Source organism: Arvicanthis niloticus, chromosome 26 (genome assembly GCF_011762505.2).
Source record: "Arvicanthis niloticus isolate mArvNil1 chromosome 26, mArvNil1.pat.X, whole genome shotgun sequence".
In the NCBI taxonomy this organism is placed as follows: Eukaryota; Metazoa; Chordata; class Mammalia; order Rodentia; family Muridae; genus Arvicanthis; species Arvicanthis niloticus.
The window spans coordinates 26168605-26183931 of record NC_133434.1 but is presented as its reverse complement, the minus strand read 5'-3'; the positions used below and the strand labels follow the sequence as shown (position 1 = coordinate 26183931).

Sequence of the window (15327 nt, the reverse complement as noted above, 5' to 3'; positions counted from 1 at the left end):
CTATCCCTCTGTGGAATGGTTCTGAAGTGTACTCACCACTGTCTCATAGTGTTGAGGATCACTCTGCCCCACGCTTGGTGGCCACTGTGTCCCGGCCCAAGCTGCCGCTCCGGTCTGCAGGTCAGGGTCTATTGAGAGAGAGAGAGAGAGAGAGAGAGAGAGAGAGAGAGAGAGAGAGAGAGAGAGAGAAGATAAAGGGGAAGAAATCTGGGGTATTTGTAGGCTTTTGCCACGTGCCTTGCAGGTGTGGATATGACGTAAGCCTTACAGGCATCTATAGCATGGATAGCACGTGCACCGTGCACCTTGCATCTGGGAGCAGTAAACAGCAAAACAAGATATGTGGGATATCAGAGTGTGCTTCAGCTGTTGTAGGCTATTGAAAAACAAGTCTCATGTCAGGGTATATGGCTCAAGATGGCTGCATAAGCCACTTTCTAGCCGCTGTCTGTTAAAAGTGGGCTCCCAACATCATAGGGTTCCCAGCAATAGCCTATTCATTAATAATTCCTTGTTCAACCTTATACCTGCCCTACTTTCTCACATACAAAAGATATTTACACCCATATCCTTGTTTAAAAATCTGCTTTGGGGGTAGCCCAAGCCAAAAATACATAAATAATTTAAAACTATATAGTGTTTTATGTTCAGTTTGATGTCCTTGTGACCATGGAGACTAAGGGACCATTAATTAAGCTCCTTAAATGTTAGCTGTAGGCCGGGCAGTGGTGGCGCACACCTTTAATCCCAGCACTTGGGAGGCAGAGACAGGCGGATTTCTGAGTTCAAGGCCAGCCTGGTCTACAGAGTGAGTTCCAGGATAGCCAGGACTACACAGAGAAATCCTGTCTCAAAAAAAAAAAAAAAAAAAAAAAAAAAAAAAAATCAAAAAACAACAACAACAAAATGTTAGCTGTAAGTCTCAAAGGAAACTAGAAGCCTACTGCCACTGAATTGTTTGGACAAGTTCAGATTTCTATTCCAGAATGAGCACTCCTGAAAAGTGTAGAGATGGCAGCCAAAAGATTAGCAGAGAGCCTTTCTCATAGTCCACATGAAAATACCAAATACCTCTAGATCCACTGAAAATAGAGAAGAGCAACGGCAGTAAGATGAGGTAGAATAAATCAGATAGCAAGCAATAAATTGATATGGGAGATGGACCTTCAGGCTTCTGACTTGTCATTTTTGATTAGTAAATGATATAGTCTCCAAATTTGAGAAGATTAAGTGGTTAGTAGTGATTTATTCCTGATGGTTTCTTAGAATTCTTAATTCCTCCAATACAATTTCTTTGTTCAACTTCAGTGGCTTAGCAAATTTCTAATAGCAGGACTTACTGCAAAAGCAGATTATTTTGGACATAAAAATAGGGCCAGGTGGTTTTGTGATTCCTTTTACCCGGGAAATTCTAGAAGAGTTTATGTACTCTACTCTCAAAATGGGAAAAAATATAATCCCTCCTTACTCTTGTCATTTTTCAGTCTCTCAGCATTCCCTGAGCACTGAGGGCCAGGACAGGCGCACTCTGCCAGGCAGTCATTCACATTGCATGCTGACAGGCCATCCGTGCCGTCCCCCTGTCTTCATAGGAAGTCTAGTTCTAAACTATGAACTGTAGTGACCCGGTCAAGCATTTTGTTACGTGACTTAGAATTTGTGCTAGCTCACAACCCATTCTAAGAAATAGGACCGGTGGTTTTTGCTTTATTGTAAGAATTTACCAAAAGCCCATTTTGGCTACCAGAGACGAGCCTCGAACCAGAAGAAGGTCAAGAAAGGCTTGTCCTTAAAGCCCTTTTGTTGGTAACCAGAATAAAAGACAAAGAAGAGCCACAGTGTCCTCTAAAAAATGCCTCTTGAACTGGCAGAGCCTGAGATAATCAGGCAGACTGATTGGTAGTGCTTTGAGTAAACACTGCAGACTGCCTTCAGCCAGGCCTTTGTGATGCAGACCAGGCAAGTCAGCTTGTGGACTTCTCTCCTATTGTGCCCTTAAGCTTTTCATTTTTACCTAGGTATTCTGAAAGACAATTAGAGTGTCGGAATCTGTGCTGTTAATCTATGCTTCAGTATGGGGGGAAGAAAGCATGGCCCAAGATTTCTACACCAGGCTTGGTTTTGAACAATGAACTTGTCTTTATTTAAGGAAAATGTGAAAATGTGATAAAAGAATTGGTTTTAGTTTAGGATTACTACAGAATTTTAAAATGAAAATTGGACACAAACAATAATTCTTACTCACTTAAACAAATCTGTACTATTTATAGTAGGATTTTCAGAAATGCTTTTGTTTTGGCTTTTGTTACTATTGGTTTTCTAGTCCAGGTCTTACAGGAAGTTAAAATTAAAAAAAAAAAAAAAAAAAAAAAAGATAGTTTCAGGTTTTGGGCAGCATCCTAATCCGCGATCAGCTGTGCTCAGCCTTCAGCCTACTATAAGATGTGGGCTCCTCAGAAGCACTAAGAGGATCAGAAAGTAGTCAGTCAACACCGGCTTTCCTGTACTCTGCACTGACTTATCAGATTCGTAGCTGTGCTTGCAGTTATACAATAGAGCAACAGAGGACCAAGAAGCAGTAGACCAATATTAAATGAGCAAACAAATATAAATTTATATATTTGTTATAATATATAATATATATATATATATATATATATATATATATATAATATATTATAATCCTTGCAAATCTTTCAACTCTGAGGGGAAAGAAGAGCTTGTAAGAGATGGTTGATAATAATTGGCTAGAGAAGACGTCTAAATTTTAAAATCATTATATAAAAAGGATTTTTTTTGACATGTGTATATATGTTTTCCATTTCCATATCCAAACTATACTAACAAAATATATCGTAGCCAAATGATACTTGGAAGCTAATGTCATAAAAATATCAGAATGATTTACACTTTAGCCCACTAATCATGTGGGTATAAATGAGTGTTTCTCAAATGTTTAAGGATGCTTCCAAACCATTTGTTCAAACAAAGGTAAACTTTTAATTCTGCCTCCCTACCTTTCCATCCATTCATTGAACAGATATTTATGCAGCACTTGCTCTATGCTGGGTCCTATGCTAGACTTGGGGGAAGGCAGAAATGATTCAAGGCTCATATTATGTCCTCAAGGACCTGGTAAGTTAGGAGGAAAAAGAAGGTGCATATACAAATATCCATGACAAAAGATAATGGGACCAGAGATAGAATGCAATACATGCAAGTGCTTAGCAGGCTACCAGCACATATAAATAAATGCTTAATAATGGTGACCACCATCCTCATCAATATCAGTAGAGGTCAGAAGAGCGAGAGGTCTCTCGGATCTTACAAGGATTACATAATTTCTAGAGTGGCTAAAATTTAATCCAAACCTAAAAAAGTGGAAATGATAATATGTAGAGTTAAGGAAAAGACAGACAAAACATATAAACAAAGACATAAAAGTAGAAAAACATGAATAACATGTAGTACTTTAGGTAAACTCTCCCAGATGATGGCAAGGTTAACATATAAAAATGTAAATTATTTTCTGGTATCTTGTGGTGGCAATAGTATCATTAATAGCCTTTGAGCAGAAACATGGCCTGCCTGCTAAATATCATATTTTGAAGCATTAACAAGTACTGTATGAATGATATATTGGAGAGAATGAAGAAAGTAGGTGTGGCTATTAATAGCATCTAAAGCAAAATATAAAAGGGGTTCTACAGGTCTCTAGGCATCCAGGTCCAGACCTGTCACCATTGATCAGTTCTCAGCATGTGATCTGCTACCACACTCTGTTGACTGAAAAGAACCTTAAAATCACCCAGTCTTGCAATAAGGTTTTAATCTCTTCAATGACCTTGCCATTTTCTATTTGAATATATCCAACAGCATAGGGCTTATTACTTATTACAGAGCCAGCTCTGCCACTGATGAGTTTCTGAGGCTTACAGGGTGTCCTCACACCAGGCTACTGCCTGTGCTAGTCGTGCTTGTACCTCAGTGACATGCAAACTCTTCAAGCCCTGCCTTTCTCTCTAAATATGTCCATGGTCTCATATTTCCTTTTGCTTTTCTTCTCCTGTTCCAGTTACTATGGTAGTGTAACAAATTACACGAAGTTGAGTAGCTTGAGACAGTCTAGTTTCTCAGATCTGGTAGGTCAGGAATTCTGTCAAGGTGCAGAGGAAGGTGAGTTATCTTTATTGTACTGTGTAGGCCCATGGGAAACTGGAAAACTAGAAGCCATCCGAGTTCTTACTCACGTGCCTGTCAGAGACAGCTTCTCTGGGGTAATGACAATTGTATCTTCCAAGGAGCCAACCATGAAAATAGTCAAGGGAAGAATATTCTAGTTGAAAAGAATGGCAAGGTCCTGCCTGAGTTGCTGTGTTCCAAAAACAAAACTAGTGGGTGTGGAATTTGATGAACAAGAAAGTAATAGGAAATAAAGGAAGTGCCAGGGGATGGGGGAAGACAAACATTAGAAATTTGAATTTTGCCGGGTGGTGGTGGCGCAAGCCTTTAATCCCAGCACTTGGGAGGCAGAGGCAGTCGGATTTCTGAGTTTGAGGCCAGCCTGGTCTACAGAGTGAGTTCCAGAACAGCCAGGGCTACACAGAGAAACCCTGTCTCGACCCCCCCCCCCCCAAAAAAAAAAGAAAGAAAGAAATTTGATGGAAAACAAATTGGAGTTTTTTAAACAGAAAAATGACTTTAAAAGTCAAGAAAGAAAGCATTTGTATACTCCATGAAGAATGGATTCAGAAAAGCAAGAATGGGAACCAGAAAGCTGTGTGATAAAGGGCTGTGGTTCTCATAGAGCCCTCAGAGCCCCACCCTCATCCCCAGTTACTCACCCCTTACTAAGCAAGGCAGTAGAGGCTATGACAAAGCCTCTGTGGCTCACCTAGAGATCAGAAAGGTAAAACAAACCAAAACTTATGCGTCAGCACAGGACCCTTTGCTGTTTTCAGTATGAAAACTTGAAACTAGGGAGTGTCTTAAATGAGAAGTATTGTTGCAAGACATCCCTGTTCTGTACTTCCAAGATCTGGGGCTGACCAGTCAGTCACCCTGAGCTGCCTTCTCTCCCTGCAAGGATCTCTGTCCCCTTCCAGTCACTTCATTTCCCCAGGGCTGTGCTGGGCCTCTTGTTCTTTTCTCCTCCACTTCCTGGGCTTAGCCAAAGCCCAGCCACCACATGAAGAAGCACAAATCCCCGAGGCAGGGACTCTTCACCAGAAAGCTCTCAGTTGGCACCTGGCAGCTGGCATTAAACACAGATGCATGTATTCAAAAGATGTGAATGAAGATGCTGGGCTGTAGGCCTTAGAGAGGTCTGGGTATGCCCTGGAAGCTGGGAATAGTAAGAGAAAATAACCCTTCTGCCCTGCAGCCTTCTGAGGGAACACAGTTTGTGACACTTTGACTTTAGCACAATGATATCTATTATTTCAGTTTCTTACCTCCAAAACTATAAAATACCACATTCATATTGTTTAGAGCCGCTAGATTGTGACAGTTTGTTCCAGCAGTAGTGAGGAGCTGATAGACCCAGCATTGTTGGACTGCAGCCTCCTCCAGGTTAGGCCCAGGTCTTCCTCGCCTTCTACTTGTCGGCATTAGTATTGGAGCACAGGTACTTCTACTTTTGAGCAGAGTACCCAAGAGAGCATCATTCATTTTGTGCTCACACAAAGCTTGGGATATGATGATGTCACTAGATTAAGATTGGCTTTCTTGGAATATTTCAAGATTTAAGAGCCAAAAAAAAACTGGAATTCTGCTGAGAAATAACTCACTTCTTTTTGTACAGTGAAGTTCTCATCCATCACTGGGACATTCACAAACTTAATCCACTCCACACCAGCACTGTGCAGACTATTAAGTGTGGTTTTATGATTTGAGGCTGAAATGGAAGTTTCACAAGATGCCTCAGAGATTCTAGAAGTAAAAACTGAATGAAACAAACTCCCCAAAGCTGTGAGAATCGTCTGGATGGTCATCAGCTCTATAGCATGCTGGAAGCCAGGAAGATGAACATAGACAAACTAGGGACAAATGAGAGAGAAGAGGTTATAGAGTTTAGAATTGCACACACGTGCATGCATGTGCACACGCACATACATTCACACTGCTATTTTAGGCTAGCTGAGGCTAGTAGCTGTGTGATGGATGGCCCATGTTCCATACCCATGCAAACTGCTGCTTTTTTGCCTAACTATATGCTCCTGTAAAGCAGGTTTGGATTTCAGATGCTACATGGCAATAATGATAGCCTACTTATACTTATTCTCATTCAAATCTAGTCTTAGTGAATTCAGATATTTCACTAAAATCTCTAGTCCTGTAATCTAAATTTAAAAACTTATAATCTAGTAAATATTGAAAAGTTTTTAAATTCTAAAGTGTGATATACAGAACTTCACATCTGATTTTTAACATCTTTCATGTATTTTTAAAGACTTTTTTATTTATTTTGAGAATTGTATGTACTATATTTTGATCATATTCTTTCCTCCTCTCAATTCCTCCCAGAGACATTCCCATTTTCCTGCCCCTTCCCTGCAACACACAACTTGTGTCCTTTTTTCTTCTTAATAGCATAATTATTTTTTAAGAAAAACTTTATAGTGCATGACTGATAAGCATAAAGCCTTATACTATAAACATTTGGGATTAAAGAGACTAGATAACTTACAGTTAAGACCCAACAGGAGCCAGGAGTCTGCTGATGGACAAATTATCTATATTTTAAGTTGAATCAGAAGTAAACATTGAACCAGTGTGTTAGCTAAGCAGGTAGAGGCACTTGCCTACCTCAGTTTGATCCCTGAAAGCCTCCCATCTTGTCATCTGATCTACACATATATGTTATAGTGCACATACACATGTGCACACACACACACACAGATTGATTGAAAAATGTTAAAGTAAATATTTCCCAGTGTTCCTTCAAGTTTGCATTAATTCATAGGCTAAGAGCCACGTGTGCCCTCATAGCTTCTTTTACAGTCTATGAGCTCACTTTAAAGGAATAGATTTCTTCTATGTGGTTTTGAACCATCTCCAAATCTCAGTCCCTGAGTACTTGGTTGATTTTCCTCAGCCAACACTTTTATTTCCTCAGGAGAATATTCACCAAAGACTGAAGTTGTGTTGTTTCGTTGGCTGTCGGATCTGCCCTTTCCCTGCTAATGGTGAGGGAGAAGCACTGAGCTGATGGCCTTCCCTTTTTTGTTTGGGTTTTATTTTGTTTTGTTTGTTTAACTGGTTGGTTTTTTGCATTTATTCTTCAGAAGAAAAAATAATGAATTTATATCACTTTGTAATTGCTAAGAAAGGTTTTTTTAGCATGATTTTTAGCAGTGAAGCTGTACTCCTAAGTATCTAATTTACAATATGCTAACAATCTGTTGAAAGTAGTAGGCACAGTAAGGGAAAATCAGCATTCGGATTCCAAGATAATAAAACTCTTGTCTCCAGAGTCATGCGTCCTCAGAGTTGGAAACAGGCAGTCATTGTATCCAAACCTGGGCCTCTTTTTGGAACCTATATAATAACTGTAGACAAATTATTATCTTTCATGTCTGTAGTTAGGGTCTGACCCCTAGTGCTTTTGACTTTGGTGGCATTAAGGGCCAACTGATACTCACTAACAAGTTTTATAAAAAGTGCTCTAAATGTGGCTATAATCAAAGTCCTTTTTAAAATTTGAATCTTTACTAGGTAGCATACTACAAAATATCTCCTTATGATGACACAAAACTGTATTATGTTCAACAATATTCAGTTAGTTGTAAATTCTGTCTTAAGAAAAGGCAGAGAAAAAAATAGGAAACCGCGTCCTGTTCTGTGTAGATGTTTTGGTCCTTGGGCAGAGCATACGTAATAAGGCCTGCATCATGCCCCTGCCTCTGCTACTTAAGAAGTTCACCTGCTTTAAGTTGTAGTTCTTACATTGTGCATGAGAGTTGTACCTTCCCTATAACTGTGAAAAGACTTCACATGAGGTAATTATTCCATGAAAAGAGTACAGGGATATGGGGTGTATCATGGTTTGTAGATGTGTTCCAAGCAATACCTGAAACAATATATCTGAGGCATAAATGCTGACTAGGGTTATCAGTAAAACTCTACTTCAATGCAACTACCAAGTCAAAAACAATAAAATGATCCCTTTAGACAAGAAATTCACTAGCCAGCCCTCCCAGTTCTTACTTAATTAGTGATATCTTCTGAATGTTTCGGGGCAAGATAATGAGATAACCATAGGCCGTTAGTGCCTCTCTCCCATCTACATTCCAGCTTGAAGAGATGACAACTGATAAAGAAAGGCCTGTTGATGTTAAGAGCTTGGGAAGGATATCATTGCATGGTAGTGGGGTAGCATGGCCACTTCTGCTGAGCTGTACAGATGATAGCATATGAAGGAAAAACATTGAGCAGAGCCTTACAACTTCCCAGAGAAAAAGCCAAGTCTCATGAAAAAAGGCAGAAACTGACCCACTTGGAACAGCACCAAGGAACATTAGGGTGTGTCTCTGCTGTAGGTAGAACTCCTGTCTATCACACCTCCAAAATTTCCATCTTCTCAGAGCCAGTAAAGGAAAAGTGAGAATTCTTTCCAAGCATAGTAACAAAAGTGGCCCTCTACAGCCTGCTGTCTCTGAGTGTGACATGCACTGAACAACTAGGGAAATAAAATGTACAGTTTAAGCTTGGGTCTAGACACCTTGTGTCAGGGTAAATAAGAAAGGGCCCCATCAAGCACACTAGCAATGAGCTAAGAAGGGGTGTTTCCTCAGAGAGTAATCTTTATTGTTTCTTCCTGGAAACCAGGGATGCAGTGATGAATGAGTACTTGGCAGTGGTATCTGCTTTAACTGCATGTTCTTGGTCCTACATGCTTTATATGCCTTAGTCCAGGAATGAGATAGATTCAGCAAAACCTTGCTGGCTTACTGTTGACTAAAAATTCATTTACCACTGAACTGCCTCTTCTGTTTCATTAATAAGCATACCTCAGTGACTGAATCTGACTGTTTGCAGACATGGCCTCCACAATATATCCACGAATACTGTTTTAATCTAGAACAGTGCCTACAAAAACAGTTGAAGCATCTTGCCTCAATGTACGGATACACTATGGGCTTTTAAGGTCTATGTTTTCCTTGTAGCCTCTTCCCCTGAGAAGATCCCCTCTGAAGAACCAGAGAGGAAAACTACAGTGTTTGGATCGCCAAGTCCACAAAGCTCTTACAGACTCTATGCAGCTCGTCCAGATGTAGGCACTAGAGATAGTGGAGTATCCTGGGCTGCCAATGAGGAGAGGGCAGTAATGGCCTCCCCATCAACTGCATGGTGCTCAGTTACCACTCCTGGACAGGCTGGTGTCCCCGGGGAAGGAAAGGAAGCTTCAGTGCACTTAGTGGGGAGGGCTACATTTGTTCCTGGAGGTCTCTTGTTACCTTATTACACAACTCAGAGGGTTTGCTTTTAATGGTCTGCTTGTTTGTTGTGTTCCATTTAACCTATAAAAATCCTAATACCCTTTGACTAGATTTCTCTCAGAGTTGTGTTTTCTTTCTCAGGTCCTACAGCATATTTGACAATAATCACCAGGATCCCACAGGGCTGACAGCTGCTCTTCAGGCCACAGACTTAGCTGGAGTTTTGCACATGCTCTACTGTATCCTCTTCCACGGCACCATCTCAGACGCTAGCACTAGTCCCAAGGAGAGTTACACCCAGAACACCATCCAAGTAGCCATTCAGAGTTTACGTTTCTTCAACAGCTTTGCAGTTCTTAATTTGTCTGCTTTTCAGGTACTTACAAAACCTTGGTTCAGGTTGGTTTTTAAACCAACAAAAAGTTTGTGTGTGTGTGTGTGTGTGTGTGTGTGTGTGTGTGTGTGTGTGTGTGCGCGCCCGCGCGCGCGCGCCCGCGGAGGCTAGAGGTGGATGCTGGGTATTCTCCTCTATTGCTCTCTGTCTCCCCCGCACCCCCTCCTCAGTTGGGGTCTCACTGTGTAGTCTTACCTGGCACTCCTACAAAGACCAGGTGGCCTTGCTCTTACAGAGCTCTGCCTGCCTCTGCCTCTCTGCCTCTCTGCCTCTCTGCCTCTCTGCCTCTCTGCCTCTCTGCCTCTCTGCCTCTCTGCCTCTCTGCCTCTCTGCCTCTCTGCCTCTCTGCCTCTCTGCCTCTCTGCCTCTCTGCCTCTCTGCCTCTCTGCCTCTCTGCCTCTCTGCCTCTCTGCCTCTCTGCCTCTCTGCCTCTCTGCCTCTCTGCCTCTGCCAAGTACTGCGATCGAAGGTGAGTGCCACAACGCCTGGCTCACTGAACCTGGAGCTCTGCATTTATGGGAGACTTGCTGGCAGGCAAGCCCCCAGGATCTGCCTGTCTCCTGCACTCTCAGCACTAGGGCTAAGGCACTCATTGGCATGCCAGACTTCTTATACAGGTGCTGGAAAGCTAAGATTAGGTCCACATTACTGCACACCGATTACTTTGTTCACTGAGATCTATCTCCCCAGAGCCCCCTCCCAAATTCACCTTTTTAAAAACTTTTTTTAAAGATTTATTTCCATTTGTATGTTTTTCCTTCATGTCTGTCGGTGCACCACGTGTGTGCTTGGTGCCAGCAGAAGCCAGAAGAGGATATCAGATCCCTCTGGAATTGGAGTTCTAGACAGTTATTAGCCATCATATGGGTTCAAGGAGTTAAGCCTGGGTCCTCTAGAACTACAACTAGTGTTTCCAACTGCTGATCCATCTCTCCAGTTTCCAAAAAGTTACTTTTTTAATGTGTATATAATGGGAAGTTCTTCTCTGGAATTTGAGATCCCAGATTACAATAAGTAGAATTATAAAGTATATATAGCATTTGTTAATCTCTTTTGTAGAGTTATATGATTTCTGGTCACATTAAATGTTAAATGTGCTTTCTCATTTATTCTCATAGCTGTTATGAAAAATGTTATTGTACCCATTTTACAGATGGAGAAACTGACAAATAATTTGCCTAAAGTCCTATTTAGCTGAAACAAAACTCATGACCCTCCAGTTAAATTTAACCTATGCCACATTGCCACTTATAAATCTTCTGTCTTAAATTCTTTAGATAAAAGTATTATCATCCCATCAATGTTTAAATATTAATAAAAATTAATGGTTTCTTATAGAAATAGAACCAAAATTGCTTAGTTATTTTGATTGATATGACTCTAAAGATGATTTAACTGATTTGTATCCAAAGTAAAGTGCATTTATATATAACTGTACAAACCCCTATAATTTAAGTTTTTATAGCTAAAGAAAGAAAATGGCTTTTTGCTATATAATACCACACTGTCAGCTTAAAAAGAGACTTTTTTCAAGTAGGAAATTTAATTTTCAAAAACACTGAACTTGTTATAGAGCAAGCCCCAAGGAATAGACTTTCCCTGTCCGTTTATTAGCTGTAGAGTGATTTCATTTTAAAAAGGAGCAAACTTGGCAGATGATGAACCCATAACTTAGATGAATTACTTACTAAGAGGAAAAGGGGCTTTAGAGATGTATTGTGTGAAGATAGCCGCCTCTACTATCAGAAACACTTCTGTTGTGAAACTGATGGCACACGTTCAGTTAATTAATGGCTTCCTAGGATTCTGTTTGTAAAGGAAGTTGGTGAGTGGTATTATTGGAGCTTGTATTTTTCAACTTTGTAGAGTCACTTTATCCATCACAAGAACAAAAGTCCCTCCTGTAGGATTAACGTGTTTCTGTTTCTAAAGTAGTTGAAGTAGGCTTTGCCGTTCTGTGCAGTCTGCACAATTGGAGTAGTTCACAGGCACACACACCTCATGAGAGATGTCTGCTCCAGAAAATGTCAATGAGTCTCACTTCTGGCTGCATATGACATCTATTGGTTTATCAGAGGACCTCAGAATATAGAATTCAGAAGTCTTCCCATCAAATAAAATGATTTCCTTGTTGCCACAGATTATGAAAAAGTACATACCTAAACCAGTCATTTTATGCATTTAAAACCAAATACTTAAACTTAACAGAGTAAGTAATAGCAGTGTGATCAGTTGTATTGTGATCTCAGACTCTAAGAGTTCAGAAATCCTGTAGGGCTCTTCATATCTCATGAGGATGGCTTGGCTCTATTGCATCATGGTAAGACTTCAGCCAAGAAACTCACAAGGCTAAAGGAAAAGGCAGGGTAAGTGTGCCTTGAAGAAGTAGGACCTGCAACTGTCCGGAGGCTCCTTCATTCACGCTTGATGCCTGGGGTACCTCTAAGACTGTGTCTGCGGAGGGCCATCATCCAGAGTACCTGTATACAGCCTACCTGGATAATTCAGGCTTCTCAAATGACTATGATGTCAGAGTCCTGAGGGGGAAGGTCCTAAGAGGAAGCTTCTGGAAAGCAAGTGTTCTAAAAGACCCAGACAGCAGCTGCATGGCTTTTTATGATCTAGTTTCAGAAGTCATATACCTGTATAGACCTTAGCACTTGGAAACTGAGGCAAGAAGACTACAACAAATTGAGGGCAGCCTGTATCACACCTGTCTCAAAAATAATGTTAAGGGGACTCAGTAGTTAAAATTGCTGGCTGCTCCTGCAGAGGACTCAAGCTTAGTTTACAGCACCCACATGAAGTTGACAGCTATATGCAAGTTCAGTTCCAGGAGATCACATGGCCTCTTCTAATCTCTGTAGGCACCAGGCATCCATTTGGTACACATATATACATGCATTGCAAGTACTGTGTATACACATAAATTAATATATCTTTTAAAAAATAAGAATAGTAATAATTTTTAAAGCCCAATGCAGTTGGAAAGAAGGAAGAGGAGGGAACAAGAAGTTAGGAGTTCAAGACCTCAGTTACATAATGAGCTAGGGGCTAGCCAAGACTACATGAGACCCTGTCTCAGAAACAATAGCAACAATAGAACACACACACACACATACACACACACACACACACACACACACTAGTTGAATCACTCCTAAGCCTCCCAGGCTGAGAGACATAGGTAAGATAATTGAGAGGGCATTGATGAACTGCACCACTGTTTAACAAGCTGTGTGACACATCTGACATGGGGAAAGAGATTTCCAGTGGAGTGAAGGAAAATGTATATTTCAGCATGGACCTGACTTGAGAAAATGTGGAGGTGACCATAAAAGGCTAGAAGGAACTAAAGAGCAAACCTGAGCTGAGGCGGGTGTCCTGAGCCCCTCTAAGAGTGAGACAAGATGACATGCTGAGCACGGTGTTCCCCTCATCCTCCAGCTGTCACAGAAATTCAAAGGGCCACAGACCCATGAGCTCGGAGTTGGACTGAGCCCAACTGAACAGTCTCTCCATAAAGTGTATGGCCTTGGACAGCCATCTGAGCATTTAAGATCCATTACCTTCAGCTAAAGCAAGTTAGAAGCACCTACATCACAAAACAGAAGAGTAAGGGGAGATTACATAATGACGTTGTGCTGGTCAGCATGTACTAGGCCCCAGACACATGAACTGACACCCTCTGCTCTCTGAGTCTGGGCCCACCCTTGGCAACCCACTTGCTGGGCATTTCTGTGGATGCTTTTAATGAGTTCCTTTCTGTGTGGCTTGTAAAGTTGAAGCATTTGCTCAGTGTCCTGGGAGATGCTGAGTGTAGCATTCATGTTTGTCTCCTTTTCTTCAGAGCTGCATATCTGTGTGCTTGTTTTATGGAAAACTTATCATGTGATAACAACAAAAGGGTTATCTGTTAGAACATTTTCATCATGTACCAATAAGGCTGTTAAAATATCTCCCCCTCAGCAAATAATGTGAATTCACTCTGAAATCATATTGGCACAAGTGGCCTGGAGGTCAGTGATACTGTATATTGCATTTGCCATGACAGTTTTTAACAATTGAAGGTGGTCTCAAGAAACAAATCAATGTACTGACTTGGCAATTAATTCTGGCTAGAAAGGAAATATAGTTTCCTTGAAAAATTGGTTTGATTTTTATATTCAAACATACATGCCCCTTGACCTGCTCTTATCAGGAAAGGTTAAACAGAGGGCACTAGGTCACAGCATGCTGGACGAGACTAATTAAATAAGGGCTGAACTGAGAAGGTGTCAAGACTTGATTTAAAGGAGCAAAGCCCTCCTGAAGTGTCTGGGGCTTGAAAAATACTTGGGTGGGGGTTGTCTTGTGGCAATAGAACTGCGGCAGAAGACACTCTTAAAGTCAGCAGTCATAGCACTATAGCAGGGCCCACCTGCAGGGCTGTTTCACTCAATTTACACAGTGAAGTGACTGAAATTTCCAAGCTACAGTCTGACCTGGTTTCAAACCCAGCAAGACCTCAAATAAAGATATGAGTTTAAAACAGTGCATTTCCCACAGGCCGGCAGCAGTGCTTCATTCCAGTGTGGGCTGCAAGTGTAGTCTGTGGGCTTCGCCTCTCCCCTTTGCCCTCCTGTCGCTCTGTCTGCTTGACATGTTTATTAAATAGAAGCTTCAGGCTGCACAGGCAGACTCAGATTCTCCTCCCAAGTCGCCCACCACTGACAGCCCATAGCCTGACTGGAGAAAAGATCCCAGAAGCCTCATAGCTAAAGGGCTCCTAGTTTGGGGAAAGATTTTTTTGTTTTGGTTTGGTTTTTCACGTTCTTTTGGTAGCCTTTGTTTTAGAGCACTGTTTATTTGAATAATAATTAATAATTATTTACATTTCTTTTGTTTGAACATAAGTAAATAATTAGAAGTGGCTATTTATCTCTATGTATAAAGGTGGGGAACACAGTCAGTGATGGAGTATCTTCTTGTTATGTACAAGGCCCTGGATACAATCCCCAGAGCCTACAAAACACTAAAGGGTCTTTCCTATGTACAAGAAAGTAGTTTATCCTTCAGAAAAATAGTGTTAGAAATTAGCTTACACAGTATATTCACAGATGAAATTTAACAGATGCTCTACAATAAGAATTCTTGTCTAATGAGAAACCGTAAGTTACCAGGCATGGGGCAGATAACTGCTTCGGTGGAGTGTGTGTTCAATACATGTGTTGTGGGCGTTTATTCTGCTCTAGTTCCTGTCCTTCAGGTTAAATAGTACATTGATTTTGATCATTTATTAGATTAAGAACCCCTGAACTAATTGCTGCCCAGGGTATAATAGTCAGGTTCATGATATTTTTGTAGATTTTTTTTTTGTCTCATATTGCTTCATTCAGGCTTTTTTTTTTTCTTATTGGTCTTTTGTTTGTATATTTTGGTTTTCATTTAGGGGGTTATATGTGTTTCTTGTTTGTTTTTGTTTTTAAAAGCAAGAAAGCCTGCGGACAAGGG

At 40.9% G+C, this 15327-nt stretch overlaps 1 protein-coding gene across 7 annotated transcripts in view; it reads left to right on the top strand.

The window, feature by feature from the left end:
• The window catches only part of Scaper (S-phase cyclin A associated protein in the ER), a 325065-nt gene that overhangs the window by 279550 nt on the left and 30188 nt on the right, over positions 1 to 15327 (top strand). For all 7 annotated transcript variants that reach the window (XM_076925321.1, XM_076925318.1, XM_076925323.1 and 4 more), the window contains one exon: positions 9582 to 9816. In XM_076925321.1, coding sequence (XP_076781436.1) covers positions 9582 to 9816 — 235 coding nt within the window. The remainder of the gene's footprint in view (positions 1 to 9581; positions 9817 to 15327) is intronic.